Source organism: Crotalus tigris, unplaced genomic scaffold (assembly GCF_016545835.1).
Source record: "Crotalus tigris isolate CLP2741 ecotype Arizona unplaced genomic scaffold, ASM1654583v1 scf7180000024286.1529876, whole genome shotgun sequence".
NCBI classification, from domain to species: Eukaryota; Metazoa; Chordata; class Lepidosauria; order Squamata; family Viperidae; genus Crotalus; species Crotalus tigris.
This window is the reverse complement of record NW_024100459.1, coordinates 632,386-651,636: the sequence shown is the minus strand read 5'-3', so window position 1 is coordinate 651,636 and position 19,251 is coordinate 632,386. Positions and strand designations below refer to the sequence as shown.

Below are 19,251 nucleotides of genomic sequence, written 5' to 3'. Positions count from 1 at the left end.
AACTGCACTGGGTAATGTTAACATTTCTGAAGAGAATTGTTTCAAAGGACCAAAGAAATGGGTTGAAGACAGGGAGAAAATAATGAAGAAACGTTAAGTTACAGAGAGCAGGGTTGGGCTGTCAAAAGGGAACAGAAAATCTTATTTTCTAAGACAGGTCTACCTGTCAAAGGAAATCCAGCAAATCATAAGCATCCAGAAATAAAGGGTGGGTAGGTGGGAAACTGTCACTAATCTCTATAAATCCTAGAATTAGGAAAGCAGTGGAGTTTAAAATAGAAGGTGCACATGTGTTAAGTCTGTATCACAATCCACACACATATACATGTACAGTATTAGAGCTGTCAAGAATAGGTAAGAAAAGTTATAGCATATTGTGCTATCAGTGAAGCCTGAGGGATGGAGGAAGGAGAAACCGCTGATAATGGAATATAAAAATGAAGATAAAGGTTTCCCCTGTCCAGTCATGTCTGGCTCATCCACGTTTCTTAGCTGAGGGAACTAGTGTTGTCCGAAGACTTTTCCGCGGTCATTCTGACCAGCATGACTATACGCTGAGGCCCACAGAATGCTGTTATTTCCCCACCAAAGTGGTACCTATTTATCTACTTTCATTTGCATGCTTTCGAAATGCTGGGGGAGCAGGAGCTTGGGCAAGTCACAGGAACTCTCCCCACTGCGCTGCACTCTAGTCTCAAACCCAGACTGTCAACTTTCCAGCTGACAAGTTCAGAGTCTTTAACTGCTGAGCCGTCCCACACCCAATGGAATATAGTTGTCTCTAAACTAGGGGTGTCAAACTGCCGCCCGCAGGCCAGACCGCATCACCAGGAAACCGCATCCACCCCATTGCCAGCAATGGGGAAAAAGCTCCAATACGTCACGCGACGTCACGTGATGTCGCGAGTTTGACATGTCTGCTCTAAACTATAAATCAAAGCTCGGCTGAAATTAACACTTCTTTCACTGGGTTTATCAGAAATGTGAATTAAAAAGAAAAAGGATGCTATTTGCACTTTGAACTGTCTTATTTCCTGAACACACAGAAACACCCCATGATAGCTCCTTATTAATATAAAGGAAATATAATGTTCAGGAGAATTCTGCCATTACCAAAAAATGGAGTTCCTCACATAGATCGATTGTAATATACTATTTATGTGGGGAGGAGAGTATTGTACTTTTGGGGGTGTAGGTTTGAGTTAAGAGAGTTTTTTTCTTTTTTTGTGCAATATGTTTTTCCAAAAAAGGAAAAGAAAAAAGTACAGAAATGTATTACCAGGGTTATAGCAAACATTTTAAAATATAGCATTACATCTTGATCACACATAATAATAATGATCAGTCTTTCCCTTTCATCAATAGCCAGTTCAAAGGAAAAACCTGAAATCAAAGTAATATATATCACAGACTCCATAAAAGTTAAAATAATCTTTTTGCTGTATTTCTTGCTTGATAAATTCCAGATTTCAGATACATGATTCAAAATACTGCTCACATCTGGAAACTTTATTACTTTTCACAAGACATACTTCAAAAAATTCATGGCTATTAAGCCAAAACAGATCCCCAGTAAGAAAAGTGTACTCTTTCCATTTTATATGTCAAGCATAAAGTATGATCAACAACCCTTTAAAAAAATAGCTCATCTGGCCTAAAAAAACATAAACATTTTGCTGAATTAATCAGAATATCATATGAAAAATATTTAATACTTTTAAGATTCTTAATTATTGATTTATCAGCATACAGTATTCCACATCTCTTTTTTTCCTGAACTATAAAATATAGTAAAATATCATTTACTTGTCTATAAAAATGTAGGTTCAAAATAGTGCAAAATGCATTTCTGTACTGGGAACTATTCAGAAATTTTAAAATATTATTAATGTATCTGGAACTAAATCAGAATAGGTTTTAGTTGAATGCACTGTTTTTCTGACTTGTTAGGTCATCCAATGGTGGGAGGGGAATAAATCCATGCGGTAATCCTCAACTTACGACCATAATTGAGCCCAAAATTTATGTTGTTAAGTGAGACATTTGTTAAGTGAGTCTCGCCCCATTTTACGACATTTCTTGCCACTGTCATTAAGCGAATCACTGCAGTTATTAAATTAGTAGCACGGTTGTTAAGTGAATCTGGTTTCCACATTGAATTTGCTTGTCAGAGGTTTGCAAAAGCTGATCACATGACCCCAGGACACAGCAACTGTCATAAATATGAATCAGTTGCCAAGCATCCACATTTTGATCATGTGACCATGGGGATGCTGCAACGGTCATAATTGCGAAAAACAGTCATAAGTCACTTTTTTCAGCGCCGTTGTAAATTTGAGTGATCACTAAACAAACTGTTGTAAGTTGAGGACTAGCTGTATATGCCTTACCCTACTCAAGCAGGTCACCCTAGGCCTAGGGCCAGCTATTCCTGTTTTTCATAGATTTCACAGTGTTAACATTTTTTATTTTTTATTTTTTTTAATTTCTGTGCCGCCCATTCTCCCCTTTAAGGTGACTCTGGCAGGCATATAAATGTAACAAATAAATAAAATCTTCAGTACTGAAGAACTAAAAGTGCTGCTAAGTACATAGAAGCAGTCCTCTAGCCACCACAATTGGGACCAGCAAATTGGTCATTAAGTGAAACCATGACTATGCTTATGATTTTACTTTGGTTTTCCTTTGTTTTATAGAATTGCAAAGGTTGTAAATGCCTGGATTGGTTGTGAAGTTACTTTTTCATCACCATCATAACTGTGAATAATCACTAATGAGGGCTACCTGTAATCTGGTCACATATGATCTTTGGAAGAGCTGGAATAATTCAAAATTAATTTCTTCACTAACTTTTGACTCAATATTTATAAAGCTGGGTGTAAATTTAAAATATTTTTTTCTTTTTTACTTTCTGTATTATTTAGCTTTCTTGCAGATGGCATTTTAAAAAAATAATTTAGTGTAAACTTAATATGTCCTGCACTCAACTATTATTATTTGTAAGGTTAAAACAAACATAAATACACTATAGTGCAACTTTAATATCCATCGATAGATGATAAGCATCTGTGTTATTTTTACTGCAATTAGGTAAAATGTTCAGGGTTCACAGAATAAGGATCATAAAAAATAGAACAAAGTAAAATAAAAACTGGGAAAGGTGAAAGGCCATGAAAATAATCCTATTGGTTTGCATGAATCAATTACATCAACAGGCTTTCAGTGATGACTCAGAAATGATTCATAAATCAACAACTGCTTTCATACATTATTCTATTTTTATGGCTCAGATTAGTGTGATCTATGAAAGCAGCCACTATACTTGTAAACAAGGATTTGCAATTTAAAATGCTGAGTACAGCCATAATGGTTGATAAACAACCATGGTTAAACTAATATGACTCAACATAGAAATGAATGCTTTTACTGCTTCAACCACGCAGTTATCACTTGGTTGTTCGTGTAGAACAGTGGTCCACAATCTTTGGGCTTGGTGACCCAGCTGGTGGGAGGGGGGGAGAGGAGAACTGGGCCCCACCTGCAGCTCAACTTGACAAGCAGTGGGCTGGTACACACACACATGCACACACAACTCATGTAGCCCAGTTCCAAATAGGCCACAGCCCAGTACTGGGCCGCAATCCTGGGGTTGGGAACCTCTGGTGTAGAACAAATCATCAGATGTCACAAAAAAGTTACAAATTAACCCAGGAACATGTTCATTTTGCAATAACATTCTATCCTGCTGCTGGACACATTAATCAATAATCTCTAGCAAATGATGGAAACTGGAATTCTTACAATATCTTATCTTACAATGTTATCCGAATCCCTTGGCAATCCCTTTTTATTTACTGTATTTGAAAACATCCTCACACTTGTCCAAGCCATGTTGCTTCAATAGATCCTTCACTAAGCTGGGTATTTATAACTTCCCATATGATTATGCTTTCTTTCATTTAGATGTTCTAATTGCTTTTCAGTCAGCTGGGTATTTACTCTCTCAGCTGATTAGCTTTTCAATCAACTTCACTGTCAACCTCAATTTCTACAGCAAACATAAACATTGACATTTAGTGGCCTCAGTAATGAAACCCTGGGGAAAACCTATTATCAATTATTCAGTGCGATTAATATTTATTTGTCCTTACCCTAAAGGCAAGTGAGGAAATTAACAGAAAGGAAAATATACAAAATAAAGGAACAAAGCAAAAAATATATATGACATCTAACAGTCCTATTTGAAGGGCAATTGTGCAACAGAATTGATAAAGTAAGTTTTTTTAAAGCACTAATCTTGCACAATGTCAGTCCGTGATTTAATTTTATCTTTATTACAATAAAGAAAATCAGTATCTCCAGTAAACAGATTAAAAAGATTCAGAGCAGGAAGGATAAATAAGAATGTATAGAGAAGTTAAGATTTACATGTAACAAAAATGTAAACCCTGACAAGGAAGACAACTTTGAATTCTTAAAAGCAGTTTTGTCAAGTTGATACTCAGAAGGAAAGCTTTCCAAAATCAAGGAAAAATAAAAGCAAAATAAATTGCATTCTCTTTCTTTTTTGTTCAGATGCCTCTCAGCAAGATTTGGTCTCCTCAATTATTTTCATTGTAGTTTGCCAAATAAACATTACAAGGTTAAGGCTTCCAGAAAAAGAAGTGGTCCATTTCCAAATGTTTACAAAATTCCACGCACACAGTTTGACAAGCACTACATGCTGGGGAAACACCCCCAAATTCCCTTCATCTCTTCCCAACCCCGCCTGCTTCTGAGTTGCTTCGTGTTCAGTCGTTCATTCTTGGAAAGGTAGACCACATGGAATGAGTTTGACCCAAAATATTTATGTTCTTACAGCATCTGCAACTAGTGACAGAGAATTTTAGTGGAAGGGAAGCAGTGGAAAGAGGTAACTTTAATGGAAGAAGAACAAGAGATTTGAGAGAATGCTGTGAAATAACATAGGGCAACATTCTCCTCAGTGAATTTAAGCAGATCCAAATCTGATCAACATCCAAGTGCCATTAGAAATAATACATTCACCATGAGTTCCATGATTGAAAAAAAACCAGACTTCTCCCACCTTTTTTCTTTGTTGCTTAGAAATTGTTTGATCTGCCAAATTCTTTGTTTATCACATCTTTGATGTTTATTTGATCCATTTTCTCTCACTTTATCTTTTTCCAAGTCAAACTTGCTGATTGCATGGACAAATCCAAGCAGTTTTCTAGGCAACATGGAAATGAAGTATCTATGGAGATTCTCAGTCATCCAGGTCACGGTTGTCGCAAACTTGCTTTTTCAAAAGGCAACTGGACTTTGTTTTTCCTCGAAGATGTTTCACTTCTTACCCAAGAGATGAAGAAGAACTGAGGAAGCTTTTTGGATGAGAAGCGAAACATCTTCAAGGAAAAACAGTCCAGTTGCTTTCTGACAAAGCACCTCTGGGACATGGAAATGAAGTGGCTTTCCACTGATTTCTTTCTAGGACTGAGACACAATAACTGGCCTAGACCAGCCTGTTAATTTCTGTGCTCTAAAGCAAGACTAAAATCATGTTTCCCTATTCCCTATAATCCTAATCCAGCACCCTAACTGCTAGACTAAACCAGGTTTCATCTTCTATTGCTAGTATATTATTATTACTATTGCTATTATTATGTTTTCAAAATATAATACAAGCCATTTTTTCAACACAAAACCACTATAAGAATATTTTGCTTCTGGATATTCAGAGAAATGCTGCAGAAGATTCTTTGTAGGAAAACAGAAAGGTAAACCACTAGCAGGACAAAATGACTATACCTGCTAAGCTGGGCTTGCAGTTCCGTTTGGCAGCTAGCTGTCTGGGTCACTTGAGTAAGCAAAGTCACAACAGCTGCAGCTCGCTGGATAGAAAGCTCAATCAAGATGTTATTTTCTTGAAAACTGCTGGTCAATTGGGATAGGGATGAAACTATCTTCATTAACACAGGATAAAGATCTCTGTGAATTTCAATAAAATGAGATGTCACAGAAACACATTAGCATAGTTAAAACATTTATTTTAAAAAAACTTCACTGAAGTCAAAATCGAGTTACAAGACATTTATAGCAATGTGCAAAATATTTCAAATTTAATATTCCATTTTGAGTTCAAAACAGATGTTCTATGCTCTGGTTTCTCTTCAGATCATATAAAACAACTGTTCCAGAAGCGGTCTAATATTGTTCTATAAGTGTTCCAAATTAAAGGATTCCTATTTTGAGCTTGAAAGGAAGTTATTTTGGGTTTGAGACACCAGAACGGTCAGAAAACTTCCAATATGGAGGAGGAAGAGAAAAAGATAATATTAACATTTTAAGAAATCAATTATGATTCCAAACAAGTGAATCATTTCTAGTTGGTTGCTATTTTAAACAAAATAATTACTTATTTGGAGTTCAGGTCTTTCCATATAGATCAATACTGGATTATGCATCAGTTATCTCTTATTCCATCTTATCTTTTATCCACTTGGTTGGAGATCAGCCTGGGAAAACAGGAGGAAGCACTGACACTTCCCTCCTAATAACTAACATCCAGTTTCCAAAGTTCAAATACGGATCTTGCTAAAACCATCCTAAAAAGTAGCATTGATACATAAGAATCTAGCAAAGAATATAATTGAAAAGGAAACTTCCCTGTAATTTAATAAGCAACTCCTCTCCAGCCAGTTTTTTTTTTTTTTTTTTTTTAGATCCTTAATGGACTGACTTGTTTCGCTTATTCTGGTTTATTCAGCCACATTATTCCAATTTATCCTTTGTTTAGAAGAACTACAGATAAATAAGCGATGTTTGATACATTAGATGCCACTGAGTTGTGATTTTTATGTACAATATGTAATAGCTTAATTTCTAGAAGAGAAACTTGCATTTCTGAACTAAATTACAGCTGTAGTTTATCCAAGCTACTCCATCACGTATCTGCTGAGGCCAATTTCCATCTATTGTGGCACTTAGGTGAGAAGGAAAATAGTAAATGAACCAAGGAGTATACTATAACATCTAAGAAAGGCAAGAAAAACTTCCAAATAACCCAGAAGCTTTGATATTCTTGGAAGTGAAAGAAAGTGAAATTTGAAGTGCAAACACCCAGTCAAAACCATACCGATAGAGATCACATGCTTGACCATAACCAGTGACCACAGCCCACAAGCGGAATGCCTCTGTGCTCATATTTATGGCTTCCTCTCTCCTTAGAGAAAGGTCTTTGGGATCTTCAGCTATAAACCGGCTCAGCCGACTCTTCATCTCAAAATTGTTTAGCTGTAAATAACAACCAAATGTTAAGTAAGATTTAGGACTTGTAATGGGGTACCGAGAGAAGAGAATTCATACTGATATTGAGCAGAATATAATAAACTTGGTATCTCACTTAGTGGCTTTAAAGAGAATCAGATAAATTCATGGAGGTCAGATCTGTGAATCACTGTTAGGCACGACAACTAAATGGAACCCAAAGATACTTTTTCACGAGACAACTCGACTTTCACTTTCAGTTGCCTTGTGACAAAGTATCTTTGGGACAACTATGACCTGGATGACTGAGAATCTCCATAGACAAAACTAAATGGAACCATACAAACTGAAATAAAATGCTCCTGAATAGTAGTTACCAGTGGACAAGCCAAAGAAAAGGGCTACTGTCTTCCTGTTATGCTTATCAGTTTTCTCCATGCGAATGGGAGACCAGATGGATTTATGGTGTATACTAGCAAGAGGCTTTTTCCATGGGAATACGCACATTAAAAACAAATATTTTTCTTTTATATATTAAACATTGTCCCTGCTTGCTACAAGTCCCTTATGCTAATGCCTTTCTTTCAGGCTTCTCTTCCTGGAAGGCTGCAGCTCCTATATGCACAGAATTTAGAAAATCATACATGATTTATTTCAGGTACATTTGTTTCCTCTGTGCAAATTTGAATTCTAGTATACACTACGCATAAAAAGAATGCCAATTAAATGGAAGAAATGGGGAAACTGCCTTCTTTATTTCAATCATATTTGGTTAATTGCACATTTTATTATTTTTAATTAGCTACGTCATGTTGGCTGAAAATAGTTCTTACCAGCCTGGCAGCTGTGTTTCGCCCTCCACATGCCAAGACTCTAATGAGTTTCATGGCAGTGGGACATGGTAGTCCGTGTAGGCTTACAAGCAACTTCCCGGGTTCAGCTGGTCTTGGAGTCCATTGGGTGGGAAGAAACTCTCTGACAATAGTCTCAACAAGACGAGGACAATCAAGGACCTGTTAACATGTATTTTAACAAAAGTCAGTGCTATAAAGCTAACAACTTTTCATTGTAGCAATACAAGTACCTTGCAAAATCTTTCCAAAAAATTGGCAATGCCCCTTCTTTTTATGATTTCTCTAGTACAGGGGTAGGGAACCTTGGCTCTTTTATGACTCGTGGACTTCAACTTCCAGAATTCCTGAGCCAGCCATGGCTGGCTCAGGAATTCTGGGAGTTGAAGTCCACGAGTCATAAAAGAGCCAAGGTTGCCTACCCCTGCTCTAGTAGAAAAGTGCAAGGAATGAAAAAAAATGTGTTGTTTCAAATTCTGGATAAAAGAAGTGCAACTCAAAATATTCCATTTTAAGCTTCTGTGTTCTGGCGGGACAAAGCATTTTGTCTGGAGTTGTTCTGGCTAGAAAAAGTTTGGAAAGGCAATCGAGTCACAAGCCAGCATGCTACAATTCAATCACTATTCTCAGGATGGTAGGAACTCTGTAAACAACTCTGGTTGACATGGGCTGAGATTGTCTTGACCTCAGAACACAAAACTTCTGGACCTTTGTTTTAAGGTCAGAACACTTTGTTTTAAGGTCAGAACACAAAACTCAAAAAGTGACAAATTTGGGATATCTGGCATAGCCTTGCTCACTTATGTTACATGTTCTTTTCTAGTGAAGGACATTTACATGACTTACCTGGACACAAGCCTCAGTGGAATGCCTTGCTATGCGAATGAGGATATCTAGAATCTGCAAAACTACCAATGGCACAGGCTGCATTACTTCCAGGATATATCTCAAGCGATGAAGTATCTTGGTCTTCAGAAGTCCCTAAGATACAAACCATGCAATTTATACTACAACAATGCTAATACTAATAATTAAATCCACAAACTGGAGTTTTGTTTTCATTATTAAGTGCTTCAGGGGTTACTAGCTGTTCCTTATAGAAAGTTATTGCTATTTTATAATTGGAATTTCAACAACTTGCTCAGGAAGATAGAAACATTATCCTCAAAGAGGAAAAGAGATGGCTGGAGAATTCAAACTATCTGGAATTTAAACCATGACTTGTCTGTATGAAACAACCAGATTGCACTACAGAAATGGCTTTTATATTCACATTTCAATTGATACAATCTTCTCATCTGAACATAAGTCCTTGAAAAATACCAAGTAAGATATCTGCAATAACCACTCAGATGTAACTGTAACAGAGTTACCCTTAAAAATTATCTGATATTCTGCAGAAGTGTGTCATATGAGGTATGACATCTTTAATTTTCATGATAAAAAATATCTCCAAATTGCCACTATTAGAATTAATGACCTAAAAAAGTCAGAAAATTTACAGATCAAGTACTTAATTGTACTAGCCTCACTGAGCCTAAATCTACATTAATTGCAGAGATCTTCTTGTGCAGGTGAACCCTGATCAAAAGCTCTTCAAAGCAACTGGCTTTTTATACCAATGTAATCCACTGAGTTTTTGGAATGCTAGGAAAAATCAGTGATGCATCTAATGCAAAGTTTGGTTTGACTGAGGGAATGGTCAGCATACCATTGATTATTTTTTTTACTCAAAATAATACAACAATGGAGGAGGGAGTTATTGAGGTATGAATTTAGATGTTCACCTTTACAACATCATATCGTGCAACTTCTGCATCTGGCTTGCTTTCATCCTTTGATTTTTTCCCTGGTGTTTTTTTGTTTGGAGTTAACTCATCACCTTCCCCTTCCTCTTCAAGTTCTTCTTCTTCCTCACTGTTTGGGATTAAAGGGTACACAGTCATGCCCTGGTACCAGGCAAAAGCCTTGTCAAGATATTTCTGGAAGGGAATAAACATCAAAAAGCTCTCAGCGGAGAAAAAACATGGATTTATAGTTAAACCAATTGAGATTCATAACACATGGAGGAGGATCCAGATTCAACTCCCAGCATCTCCAGTTTGAAAAGGGGTTTGGGAAGTAATATTGAAAAAGGTTTTGTTGAAAAGTGCTCTTTTAAATAAGTAAAATGGTCAGATTTTCATAATTTTCATTACAAGTCTCTTTGTTTAAGTTCTAAAAGTTTGCAATCAAGGGGTTTGATGCAATACAGATCATGAAAATTAAAGATAGGAGAGGAAAGGAAAGAAAAGCAGGGGAAGTGTCAAATTGATTTTGCCCTAACATGCATCTCCTCTCCAATACCATCACTCCTTCCAACAGGTTTGATTTGAAAGGAAGGAGAATGTGGCATTGAGATCTTCGAAATTTTGATGGAACAAACTTAATCCCAGTAGCTGGGTCTGATGATATATCTTTGGTCTAGACACCTAAAAGAACTCCATGGAACTACATAGCTTCTTTGATGAAAGTTAGCAATTAGCCTTATCACATTCATCAATTCCCCAATAAAATAACTTAGTAGTCCTGATTCAGCCACTGAAAAATAATGCTAAATACTGAATATTTTTGAACATTTGGATTTTGAAAAAACTATACAAAATGTTATTAAGCTTTCTTCTTAACCTAACTCTGTATACAATGGATGTCAAATTCGCCGCATCACATGACGTGTCACGACGTATCACGAATTATTTTTTTTTTTGCTTTGCCTGAGCTGGGGTGAGTGTGTCCTCCGTATGATGCAACCGGCCCCCAGGTCGGCAGTTAACACTCCTGCTATATACTCTCTCTGAGGTACACAGCTTGGAAAGTAGCAAGAAACAGAGAAAGTAAATTTATTCTGTTTTTTACTTTACATCTGTTTAATTAAAGATAAGCACAATTATCCACTATCATATTAATGCTCATTTCCCAAAGGACACTTTAAAGGAATGCAAAATAAAGACCACTTCCTCTGGCATTTTGTTTATAATATTTGTTTTAAATTGGCTACCATATTGTCTGGAGATAAACCACAGGTGATTCTAGTTGATCTGCTTAATTCAAAACTAGAAAACATAATTATTTATGTTATTTTTATTATACCAGTTTCTACACTATTCTCCAATCACGAGACTCCAGGTGGCTTACATTCCTGGTACAATAGGTTTAAAACACAACAGTTAAAAAGACAGCTCAACAAGAATCAGAAAATATCCATAATATAACCACTTCTACAACATCAATATTTTTCCAATTAGGACAGTTTTCATGATACAGGAACTAAAAGACCCTTAAAAGAAATAACTAATGAAGTGTGTTGTGTTTCTGTGTTATAAAATGAGGACACAGATTATTGGGGGCAATATACTGACATTTGTAAATTGCTCAGAGAGTGCTGTAAAGCGCTATGGAGAGGCACATAAGTCTATATGCTATTGCCATTATTATTGCTATTTCCAAAAGAAATCATTCAGGACAATCTCTGAATAATACTTAATATTTACAAGATGTTTAAATGGAAACACAGTTGCTCAGAAGGTGAGCAAGCACTAACACAAAGTCAGATACAAAAGCTTAAAGCAGGGGTCTTCCAACTTGGCTCAGCGTGCCTGGCTGAGGAATTCTGGGAGTTGAAGTCCACAAGTCATAAAAGAGCCAAGTTTGAAGACCCCTGGCTTAAAGCATCACTTTGATGCCAGACATCTATAGAATAAGGGAAGAAAAATCCATCTCAAGTTAAGGAATTTAGCTATTCCTTTCCTTTTAGTGAACAATGAAGTCTTTTAAATAGATTCAAGCATCTTGCAGATACAAACCTCATCATCCAAAGAGACAAGCAGTGCATGGAGAGCATGGACAGTAGCTGCCATGACATTATCCACTGGATCATCCAAGGAGAAGCGGAGTAAAAATAGAAAACCAGCATCAAACAACACCTGCAGGACATTTCCTTTCAGCGAGGAGGCAAACTCTCCCGCCTTGGCCTGAAACATACACCACAAGCAAACCAGCATTAACACGGAAGATGACATTAGTCCTTATCAGCTGGGCCCCAACAAAATTGCCTCAGAAAGCAGAAAAGCTGCTACTGCGCTGTTCTTTCTTGTGTTGTGGGGCAATTTTGGAAGGCCTTCCATGAAATGGAAGATCACTGACAATAGAAGCAGTGATAGCCGAGGCTAATTCTGTATATTCTTAGTCCTGTAAAACAGGTGAAAAGGGCTAGTCTTTAGCAGGTTCTGCTTCATATCATATCACAGAAGGATAAGCTCCAAAAGGACAATGAAATTTGGTGGGGTTGCTGGCTATAGTTTTACTTTGTGTTTTGGTATTTCCCCCCCAAAAAATGCAAAATCAAGGAGAGGGTCTAGCTGCTTTCTGAACATTCTACCTGAATACCACAAAAAATAAGAATCCAGCCAAAATGTTAAGACTTAAAACAATATCAGATTCAGAAGCATTTTATCATATTTTCCTATTGCTTTATAGCATGGATAAAGCTATGTTTTACTGCATTCCGAGCACTGTGAATTCTCTAATACCCTTTGGATTTCAGGTGGGCAAAGAAGGAGTGGGAGTGAAGAAACATCATAACGTCTTTAGTTTCTTCCAGGGCTATTTGTTTTTAATTCCCCAGAGGCTAGTATGAGAACATAGAGGGAACAAAGGAAAGTGTACCTGCACAGTTTCTATAAGACCAGCCTACCTGCAGCCACTGATAGCCAGGCCAAGTTAGTTCTAAATCTTAATGCACTGCCAAGTCATCAAGTGAAGGCCTGAGGGTTCAAATCCTATTAAACAATTAACACACACATCTTGTAAAGAGGATGCCCATTGTGTGATGGAGCTGGCTTGTACCAGCTTATGAGAGCTGACTGTTAAATTTTCAGGAATTTTGCATGCTGGCTGAAAGCAGAGCTGAGTGCTTAGATCTAATGCCTAGATCAGCAGTTCTGCTACTCGTGGAGCTGGCAGAACCAATTTTTATATATTTATTAGCACACCACTGCAGGGTACCTATGCCTGAATAGTTCCAGTTGTGTAGTGCCTCCATATTATATTTCTAAAGGAATTTTTAACGGTTCACATATCGGGCAGGAGACCTAAGTCAATGTTCTCAACAAATTGTTGTATCTTATGATTTATGATTTTTATGTTGATTATGAACATGATTTATCACTGTTGCTTGTACCATGTTTTCCCGAAAATCAGACCGACCCAGAAAATAAGCCCTAGCATGATTTTTAGCGTGCGCCTAATATAAGCCCTACCCCCAAAATAAGCCTCAACTAAGATCGTCATCACCTCTGGGGGGTGGGCGTGGCTAGCACAGGAGGCAGCCCGCATGGCATGTCCGGATCTCCTGCCTCCCCCCCCCCCCGTGCCTCTGCCACCGCCTGCTACCGGTGCCACCATGCGAGCCTCCTGTGAGCCAGGCAACCACGTGGCACGTCCAGATCACCTGCCTCTCCCCCTGCGTGTCTGCCTCCACCTGCTGCTTGGTCAGGTAATCAACTCACAGCCATGGGGCCAGCCCCTGCACGCTCACCGCCTCTTATGCATGTACTGGGGGATGGGGTGCCCAGCCAGGCTGATCACCCTGATACCATGTTTCCTCGAAAATAACCCCTAATGCATCTTTTGGAGAAATAAAAATAAGACTGGGTCTTATTTTTGGAGAATCACGGTATGTACACTGAGACCTTATGCACTGGAGACAAATTCCTTGTGTGTCCAACCACACTTGGCCAATAAAGAATAAAGAAAAAATAAAGAATAAATGGAAAAGAGATTCTCAAGGCAAATTACAGGCTATATATCAAACCTGAAAATCAAACAGCAATGGTAATTACCAATGGGAAAGCTATTTGTCACAAGATGTCTCACTGTTACATGTTGATACAATTCAAATTGTGAGCAAGTCACAATGGTTCAGATCCGGCATTGGCATCAAGTATCTTTTGGCAAGTTCTTAAAGGAGCTGGACTTTAGTCATGAGTGACTCCCCTGAATCCACCATACCTTCTCCCAGTTTAGATTCAACAACTACACCTCTATATTAGATATAAAGGTCTCATACTGTCAACTTTACCTACCACAATGCCTAACAAAAAAGATCGTGGAGCTCTACAAAAGCACCGCTGGGAAAGCATCCAAACTGTATGCAAACTCTGAGCTTACCTTCTGGACAATGAGGCCCAGCACTTGTAAAGCCAGTGTCCTTTGCTGAGTGACATGGCTACGAGACAAGTGGAAGAGCTCTTGCAGTGAATAGCCAGCTCTCTGTTAACAAATAAATACAAAACCAGTCAAGAGTAATTAGAGTGTATAACACGTTATCAGTAGAAAGGAGCAGTAATAGTAATGCCATCTCAGACCATTTTTCATTTCTCCGAATAAAAATTGCATTGAGCAAAGAGTTAAAAAAAGTCATCTTCTACCCATCCTCCATCCCATTTATATCAGAGTATGGCAGATGCAGATGATGTGCCTGATAATCTGCCTAAAAGGGGATGTTTACAACAAAGAAAACTACAAAACAAGAGCTTCGGAGGAATTAAGCTCATAACATAAGCTACGCATGGCAAAATAGTCTGGAAAAATACAATCTGCCACAATTTAAATGTTCTTTATTTTATAGCTCTCTTTTAAGGGCTATAAAAGTCCCAGACATTGAGGCTTTTCATCATGTTTGTTTTGTTCTTCTTTTTCTTTGTATTTTTTTTTAATTTTAAAGCAGTTCATTACAAGTTTATACTGTGGGCAATCATTAGTTCAGAATTAGGTAAAAACTGACAGAACATTATGACACAAACATGCAATAAGATTGTAGATATGCTTAAATCTGAAGTTGCTCTTCACCTACCTCTGCTTCTTCTCCATGGTGATGTAGGCCCAAATGTGTGGGAAACTCTTTATCTGGAGGAATAAGCTCTCCTTTCAGACTAAAGCGTGCTTGCATCCCCTGTTGGAAAAAAAGACAAAAATATTATTTCTTATGACATTATTCAGTTATTCAGTTATCCAAAAACCTGGCAGAAAATCTACAACAATTTAGAGCACTGAAATCTATTGAAGTAAACCAAATTCTTGCCACTTTCATGTGTTTTATAGAGAATGATCACTAGAAAAACAAGAGAGAAGAAATTGTTTTTTATTTGCCAACCTTTTTGATTTTGTTCTGCCTCAGCGGAGGAAGGTCCTTCGTCCACTCCAGCTTCTCAAATTCTACTTTGTCCATGTGGACCCATTCCTTCTGAGGCTTCACAGGAAGGGCACCATCTTTTTGGAAAGGCAAAGACAAGTGTTACTGTTCTCAGGCACAAAAACAAGAGTAGGTATCACTGTCTTTGAAAGGTCCTCAAAAATAATTTTGTGCTACAGCAACGGGAAGAAAAACACCCAAATGATTCATCTTTCACACATGAACATCACAGCTCCACTGACAATTTAATTTTTCATGACTTCTAGAGAAGAAAGGGGAAGAGGTTGTTAATGATAAAATGAAGCTAAGCTGGTGATCACCTTGTGCGCAGAATGAATAACACTGTCAAATGTTCATACCAGGTATGATAATTAAACTCTCTCCTCATTCTACATTCCTATGCCAACATAAGAAAGTTAGCTAACTAGATTTACTGCAGAGAATTGGGAAGGCATATATAGAAAAAAAAAGTTCTCTGTCTAATGGTACACAAGAATCCTACCCTAATATTTAAAACTTTTGCCTCTCCAGGCTATGTTTTCCAATCAATGGCCTTATAGCTACTGATTTCCCAGATTTCTCTATCATAAGAATCAGAGATTCTCACTCAACCAGCTTTAACCTTTACTTTTTGTAAGAACAGAAATCAAGAGCAGAAAATAAGGTTAATAACCTAAATTACATTCTATACACATATTAGGGGGAAAAAGTATACAAATAATAATCTGGGTTGTAATAATATTTTTAAAAAAATCTTAGAAGAGCTTCTCAAACAAAGAGATTATTTCACTTGAAAAATTCTTTTGAATTCTAGACTTTGTAAAAAAAATAAAACAGGAAGAGCAAGGCATCCAAGGAACTAAATACAAACTGGTAACAACTCAATCAGAACCAGCTATGGTAAATAAAAGGTTACAAGAAGAGTGAGCAAGTCTCGGAAAGGACTGGACATCGAGCCTTTCAAATATTTAGTTATTATAGCCTAGCCTAGATAATAAATAGAAACAATAACAAAGCAATCCCCTGAGAATTTGAGATAAATCTATAATATTATCTGTGGAATGTTGTCCAGAATACAAGTTCTCAAGTATTAATACTAAAAAAGCAAAATTTTAAAATTTTAAAAAGTTAAAAAAGAAAAATAAACTTTCCTCCATCCCTAAAGTCACTAACATCATGTGCGGAGTCTAACTAATAAACCAGGAAGTCCCTGGAGATTCCATCAGCCTTGAATTCATTATTAACCTTGAAGAAACCATCCCTCCATTTTGACCTCAGATTCAATTTACCTTCTGCAATCTGAGGGACAAGAATATTAAAGTTGGAATTGCCAGATAGATGACTATATACGGTATACTGAAATAATAAATTAAGTAAAGAATAAATAAATATTGTCTGATCTTAATACGGTCTTATCTCTAGCATTTCTCCCATCCTTTCATTTTACTTTCCAGAAAACCAGGAGGATCGCTTCTAAACATGCTTTCTAGGTTTTCCCTCCTTCTATGGACGGAGATATCTTTTACATGCCAGTTATCCCTCTACAGCTCTCCCTCCTGTCTCCCAAGGTCATTCCCACATACTACCATTACACTGTGTTTCTGCTTCTCCACCTTGGCCATTTTAAATTCTTTGCTGGCACACTCTCCACAGATTGGGAGTGTTGCTCTGTGTGTACATTTGTGCCTATATTCTATCTGGTTTACATATGTAAAACACCATAAAAAGTTAAAGCCATTATGATAGTTACCAATATCATTATACTTCCATCATTCCTAGGTTCTGAGTTAGAACCCAGATGACTGCAAAATTCCGGTCTAAAGACTGTGCTATTCCTTGTATGAATAGACAGCAACAATAATAATGTTAATAATATCAGCTAGTACAGGGGTAGGCAACCTTGGCTCTTTTACGACTCGTGGACTTCAACTCCCAGAATTCCTGAGCCAGCCATGGCTGGCTCAGGAATTCTGGGAGTTGAAGTCCACGAGTCATAAAAGGGCCAAGTTTGAAGACCCCTGGCTTAAAGCATCATGGCTGGCTCAGGAATTCTGGGAATTGAAGTCCACAAGTCATAAAAGAGCCAAGGTTGCCTACTCCTGAGCTAGTAAAACATGATTAAGAGCCTCCCTGGAAAGTTAAAATGCAAGGACCCAGCAACAAAGAATGGTTTTCACTTCCTTCCTAAATGTTAACATCTTTATGTCAGGGACCACAAGGCTATTTTTTTTAAGGCTCAGGCAAGTTTTCTTGTTCCTGCCCCTTTAGTTCCATGAGTGTGTGGAATATACAGCATGCCTTTCCTTTTTGTAGGAAAAAAAATCTAAAATTCTAACACACATGCACACAGACATAATAAGAAAATTGAAGCACTCATTCGCATCAAAAAATATCTCTGCAAATTTCTATCTAATACATTCAGTTCATTACAAATTCTTATTTTTTAACACATGAAGATGGTGGGTGTGAAGCAGGAAGAAGGAATAAATAAACAGAGACTTGTACTGTTCTGGTATTTATAATTCTGTGTGTGTGTTGTGTGTGTTTCCTTTCAATTAATCATTGAATGAGGAAAGCTAATTAAACCACCCTCTGAACCAGATTAGTAATATGTACCTCAAACACAAACACTAAAACTTTGTCAAGAGGAGAAAAAAATACTGTTACTTATTCTACTGTTATCAGCAGACTATTCAATCCCTGATAAATCCTCCTACAGAAATGCAAGCTGGCAGCCCAGAAGGTGAATAGGCACAGAATCTTTTCAAGCTTCTATTTAGTTTTGCATACTTAGATGTAGTCAGCTTGTGGTGCCATTACCTGCAGTTTGATCTACCCTACCTGGGAGTTTCACAGACATGGCCCACTCCATTCACTAAAGATCTGCCTTTCTACATTTAAGATTCAGCAACAATCACTGCCCATCCTAGTGCTGCAAAGCACACCAAGTAATGCAGTTCAATGTTCCTTAGAAGCATTAAACAGGCATTGTATATACAAAATGTTAGTTTGGGACCACTTTAAGCTAGAAACATTCTATTTTGGGTACAAAATGAGAACTCAGAGTAGTTCAAACTCAGAAACTCTGTTTATATCTTGAAGGCATGTATAACAGTATTCTATCAAGGCAGTCGCTGAATTTCCTTAACCTAAACAAACCATGAACATCTACCCCCAACCAACCAATAGTTTCAAAATCCTGGGATAAATCATCCCTCTTTCCTGTTGCCAAAAGTCTTGATCACCTTATAGAAGTTGAGAATGGAAGAGGCTGTCCTAATATCCAAGGGGAGGTTTTCCAGAGAGGGGAAAGCATCACTGAGAAGGCATGCACAATAGATCCCTAATAATCACAACCTTTCAGAGGAACATATTTTCTCTAACAAATCTTCTTTGGCATCCAGATTCTTCCCAGAGCAGGTGCCCTCAAAGATATCTAGATCCTGAGCCATGCAGGATTTCAGATATAAAAAGTCCCTTGAATTGCAGCCAGAAACTAGCTGGCAGCCAATAAAGGTCCTGTAGAAGAGAGAGAGAAAGCATTGGCCAACACAGATGGGCCAGTAATACCTGGGGCACTGCATCTTAGGTCAACTGCAACAACATTACAAATGAGCTGCAATAGTCCAGACGTAAGATGACAGGGGCTTGACTAAATGGCCAGCAAAGCTTCCCATCCAAAAATGGCAGAGTAAGTCTAGAACAGTGGTTCTCAACCTTTCTAATGCCGTGACCCCATAATACAGTTCCCCATGTTGTGGTGACCCCCAAGTGGGTGTGGCCACCAATAAGAGGGAGTAGGACAGCTAGGGAAAAGGGAACAAAATGGTGGACAGCATGGTTTGGCGACCCCCATGAAATGGTCATTCGACCCCAAATGGGGTCCCGACCCACAGGTTGAGA

General features: G+C 37.7%; 1 protein-coding gene across 1 annotated transcript in view; it reads right to left on the bottom strand.

Annotated features, from left to right (window-relative positions):
- The window catches only part of RPAP1 (RNA polymerase II associated protein 1), a 52,969-nt gene that overhangs the window by 18,496 nt on the left and 15,222 nt on the right, over positions 1-19,251 (bottom strand). Inside the window, exons 8-16 of the mRNA XM_039323895.1 lie at positions 15,310-15,425; positions 15,010-15,108; positions 14,325-14,426; positions 11,960-12,127; positions 9,905-10,099; positions 8,964-9,098; positions 8,100-8,279; positions 7,136-7,293; positions 5,809-5,988 (exon numbers count right to left, since the gene is read on the bottom strand). Of these exons, the coding sequence (XP_039179829.1) occupies positions 5,809-5,988; positions 7,136-7,293; positions 8,100-8,279; positions 8,964-9,098; positions 9,905-10,099; positions 11,960-12,127; positions 14,325-14,426; positions 15,010-15,108; positions 15,310-15,425 (1,333 nt within the window). The remainder of the gene's footprint in view (positions 1-5,808; positions 5,989-7,135; positions 7,294-8,099; positions 8,280-8,963; positions 9,099-9,904; positions 10,100-11,959; positions 12,128-14,324; positions 14,427-15,009; positions 15,109-15,309; positions 15,426-19,251) is intronic.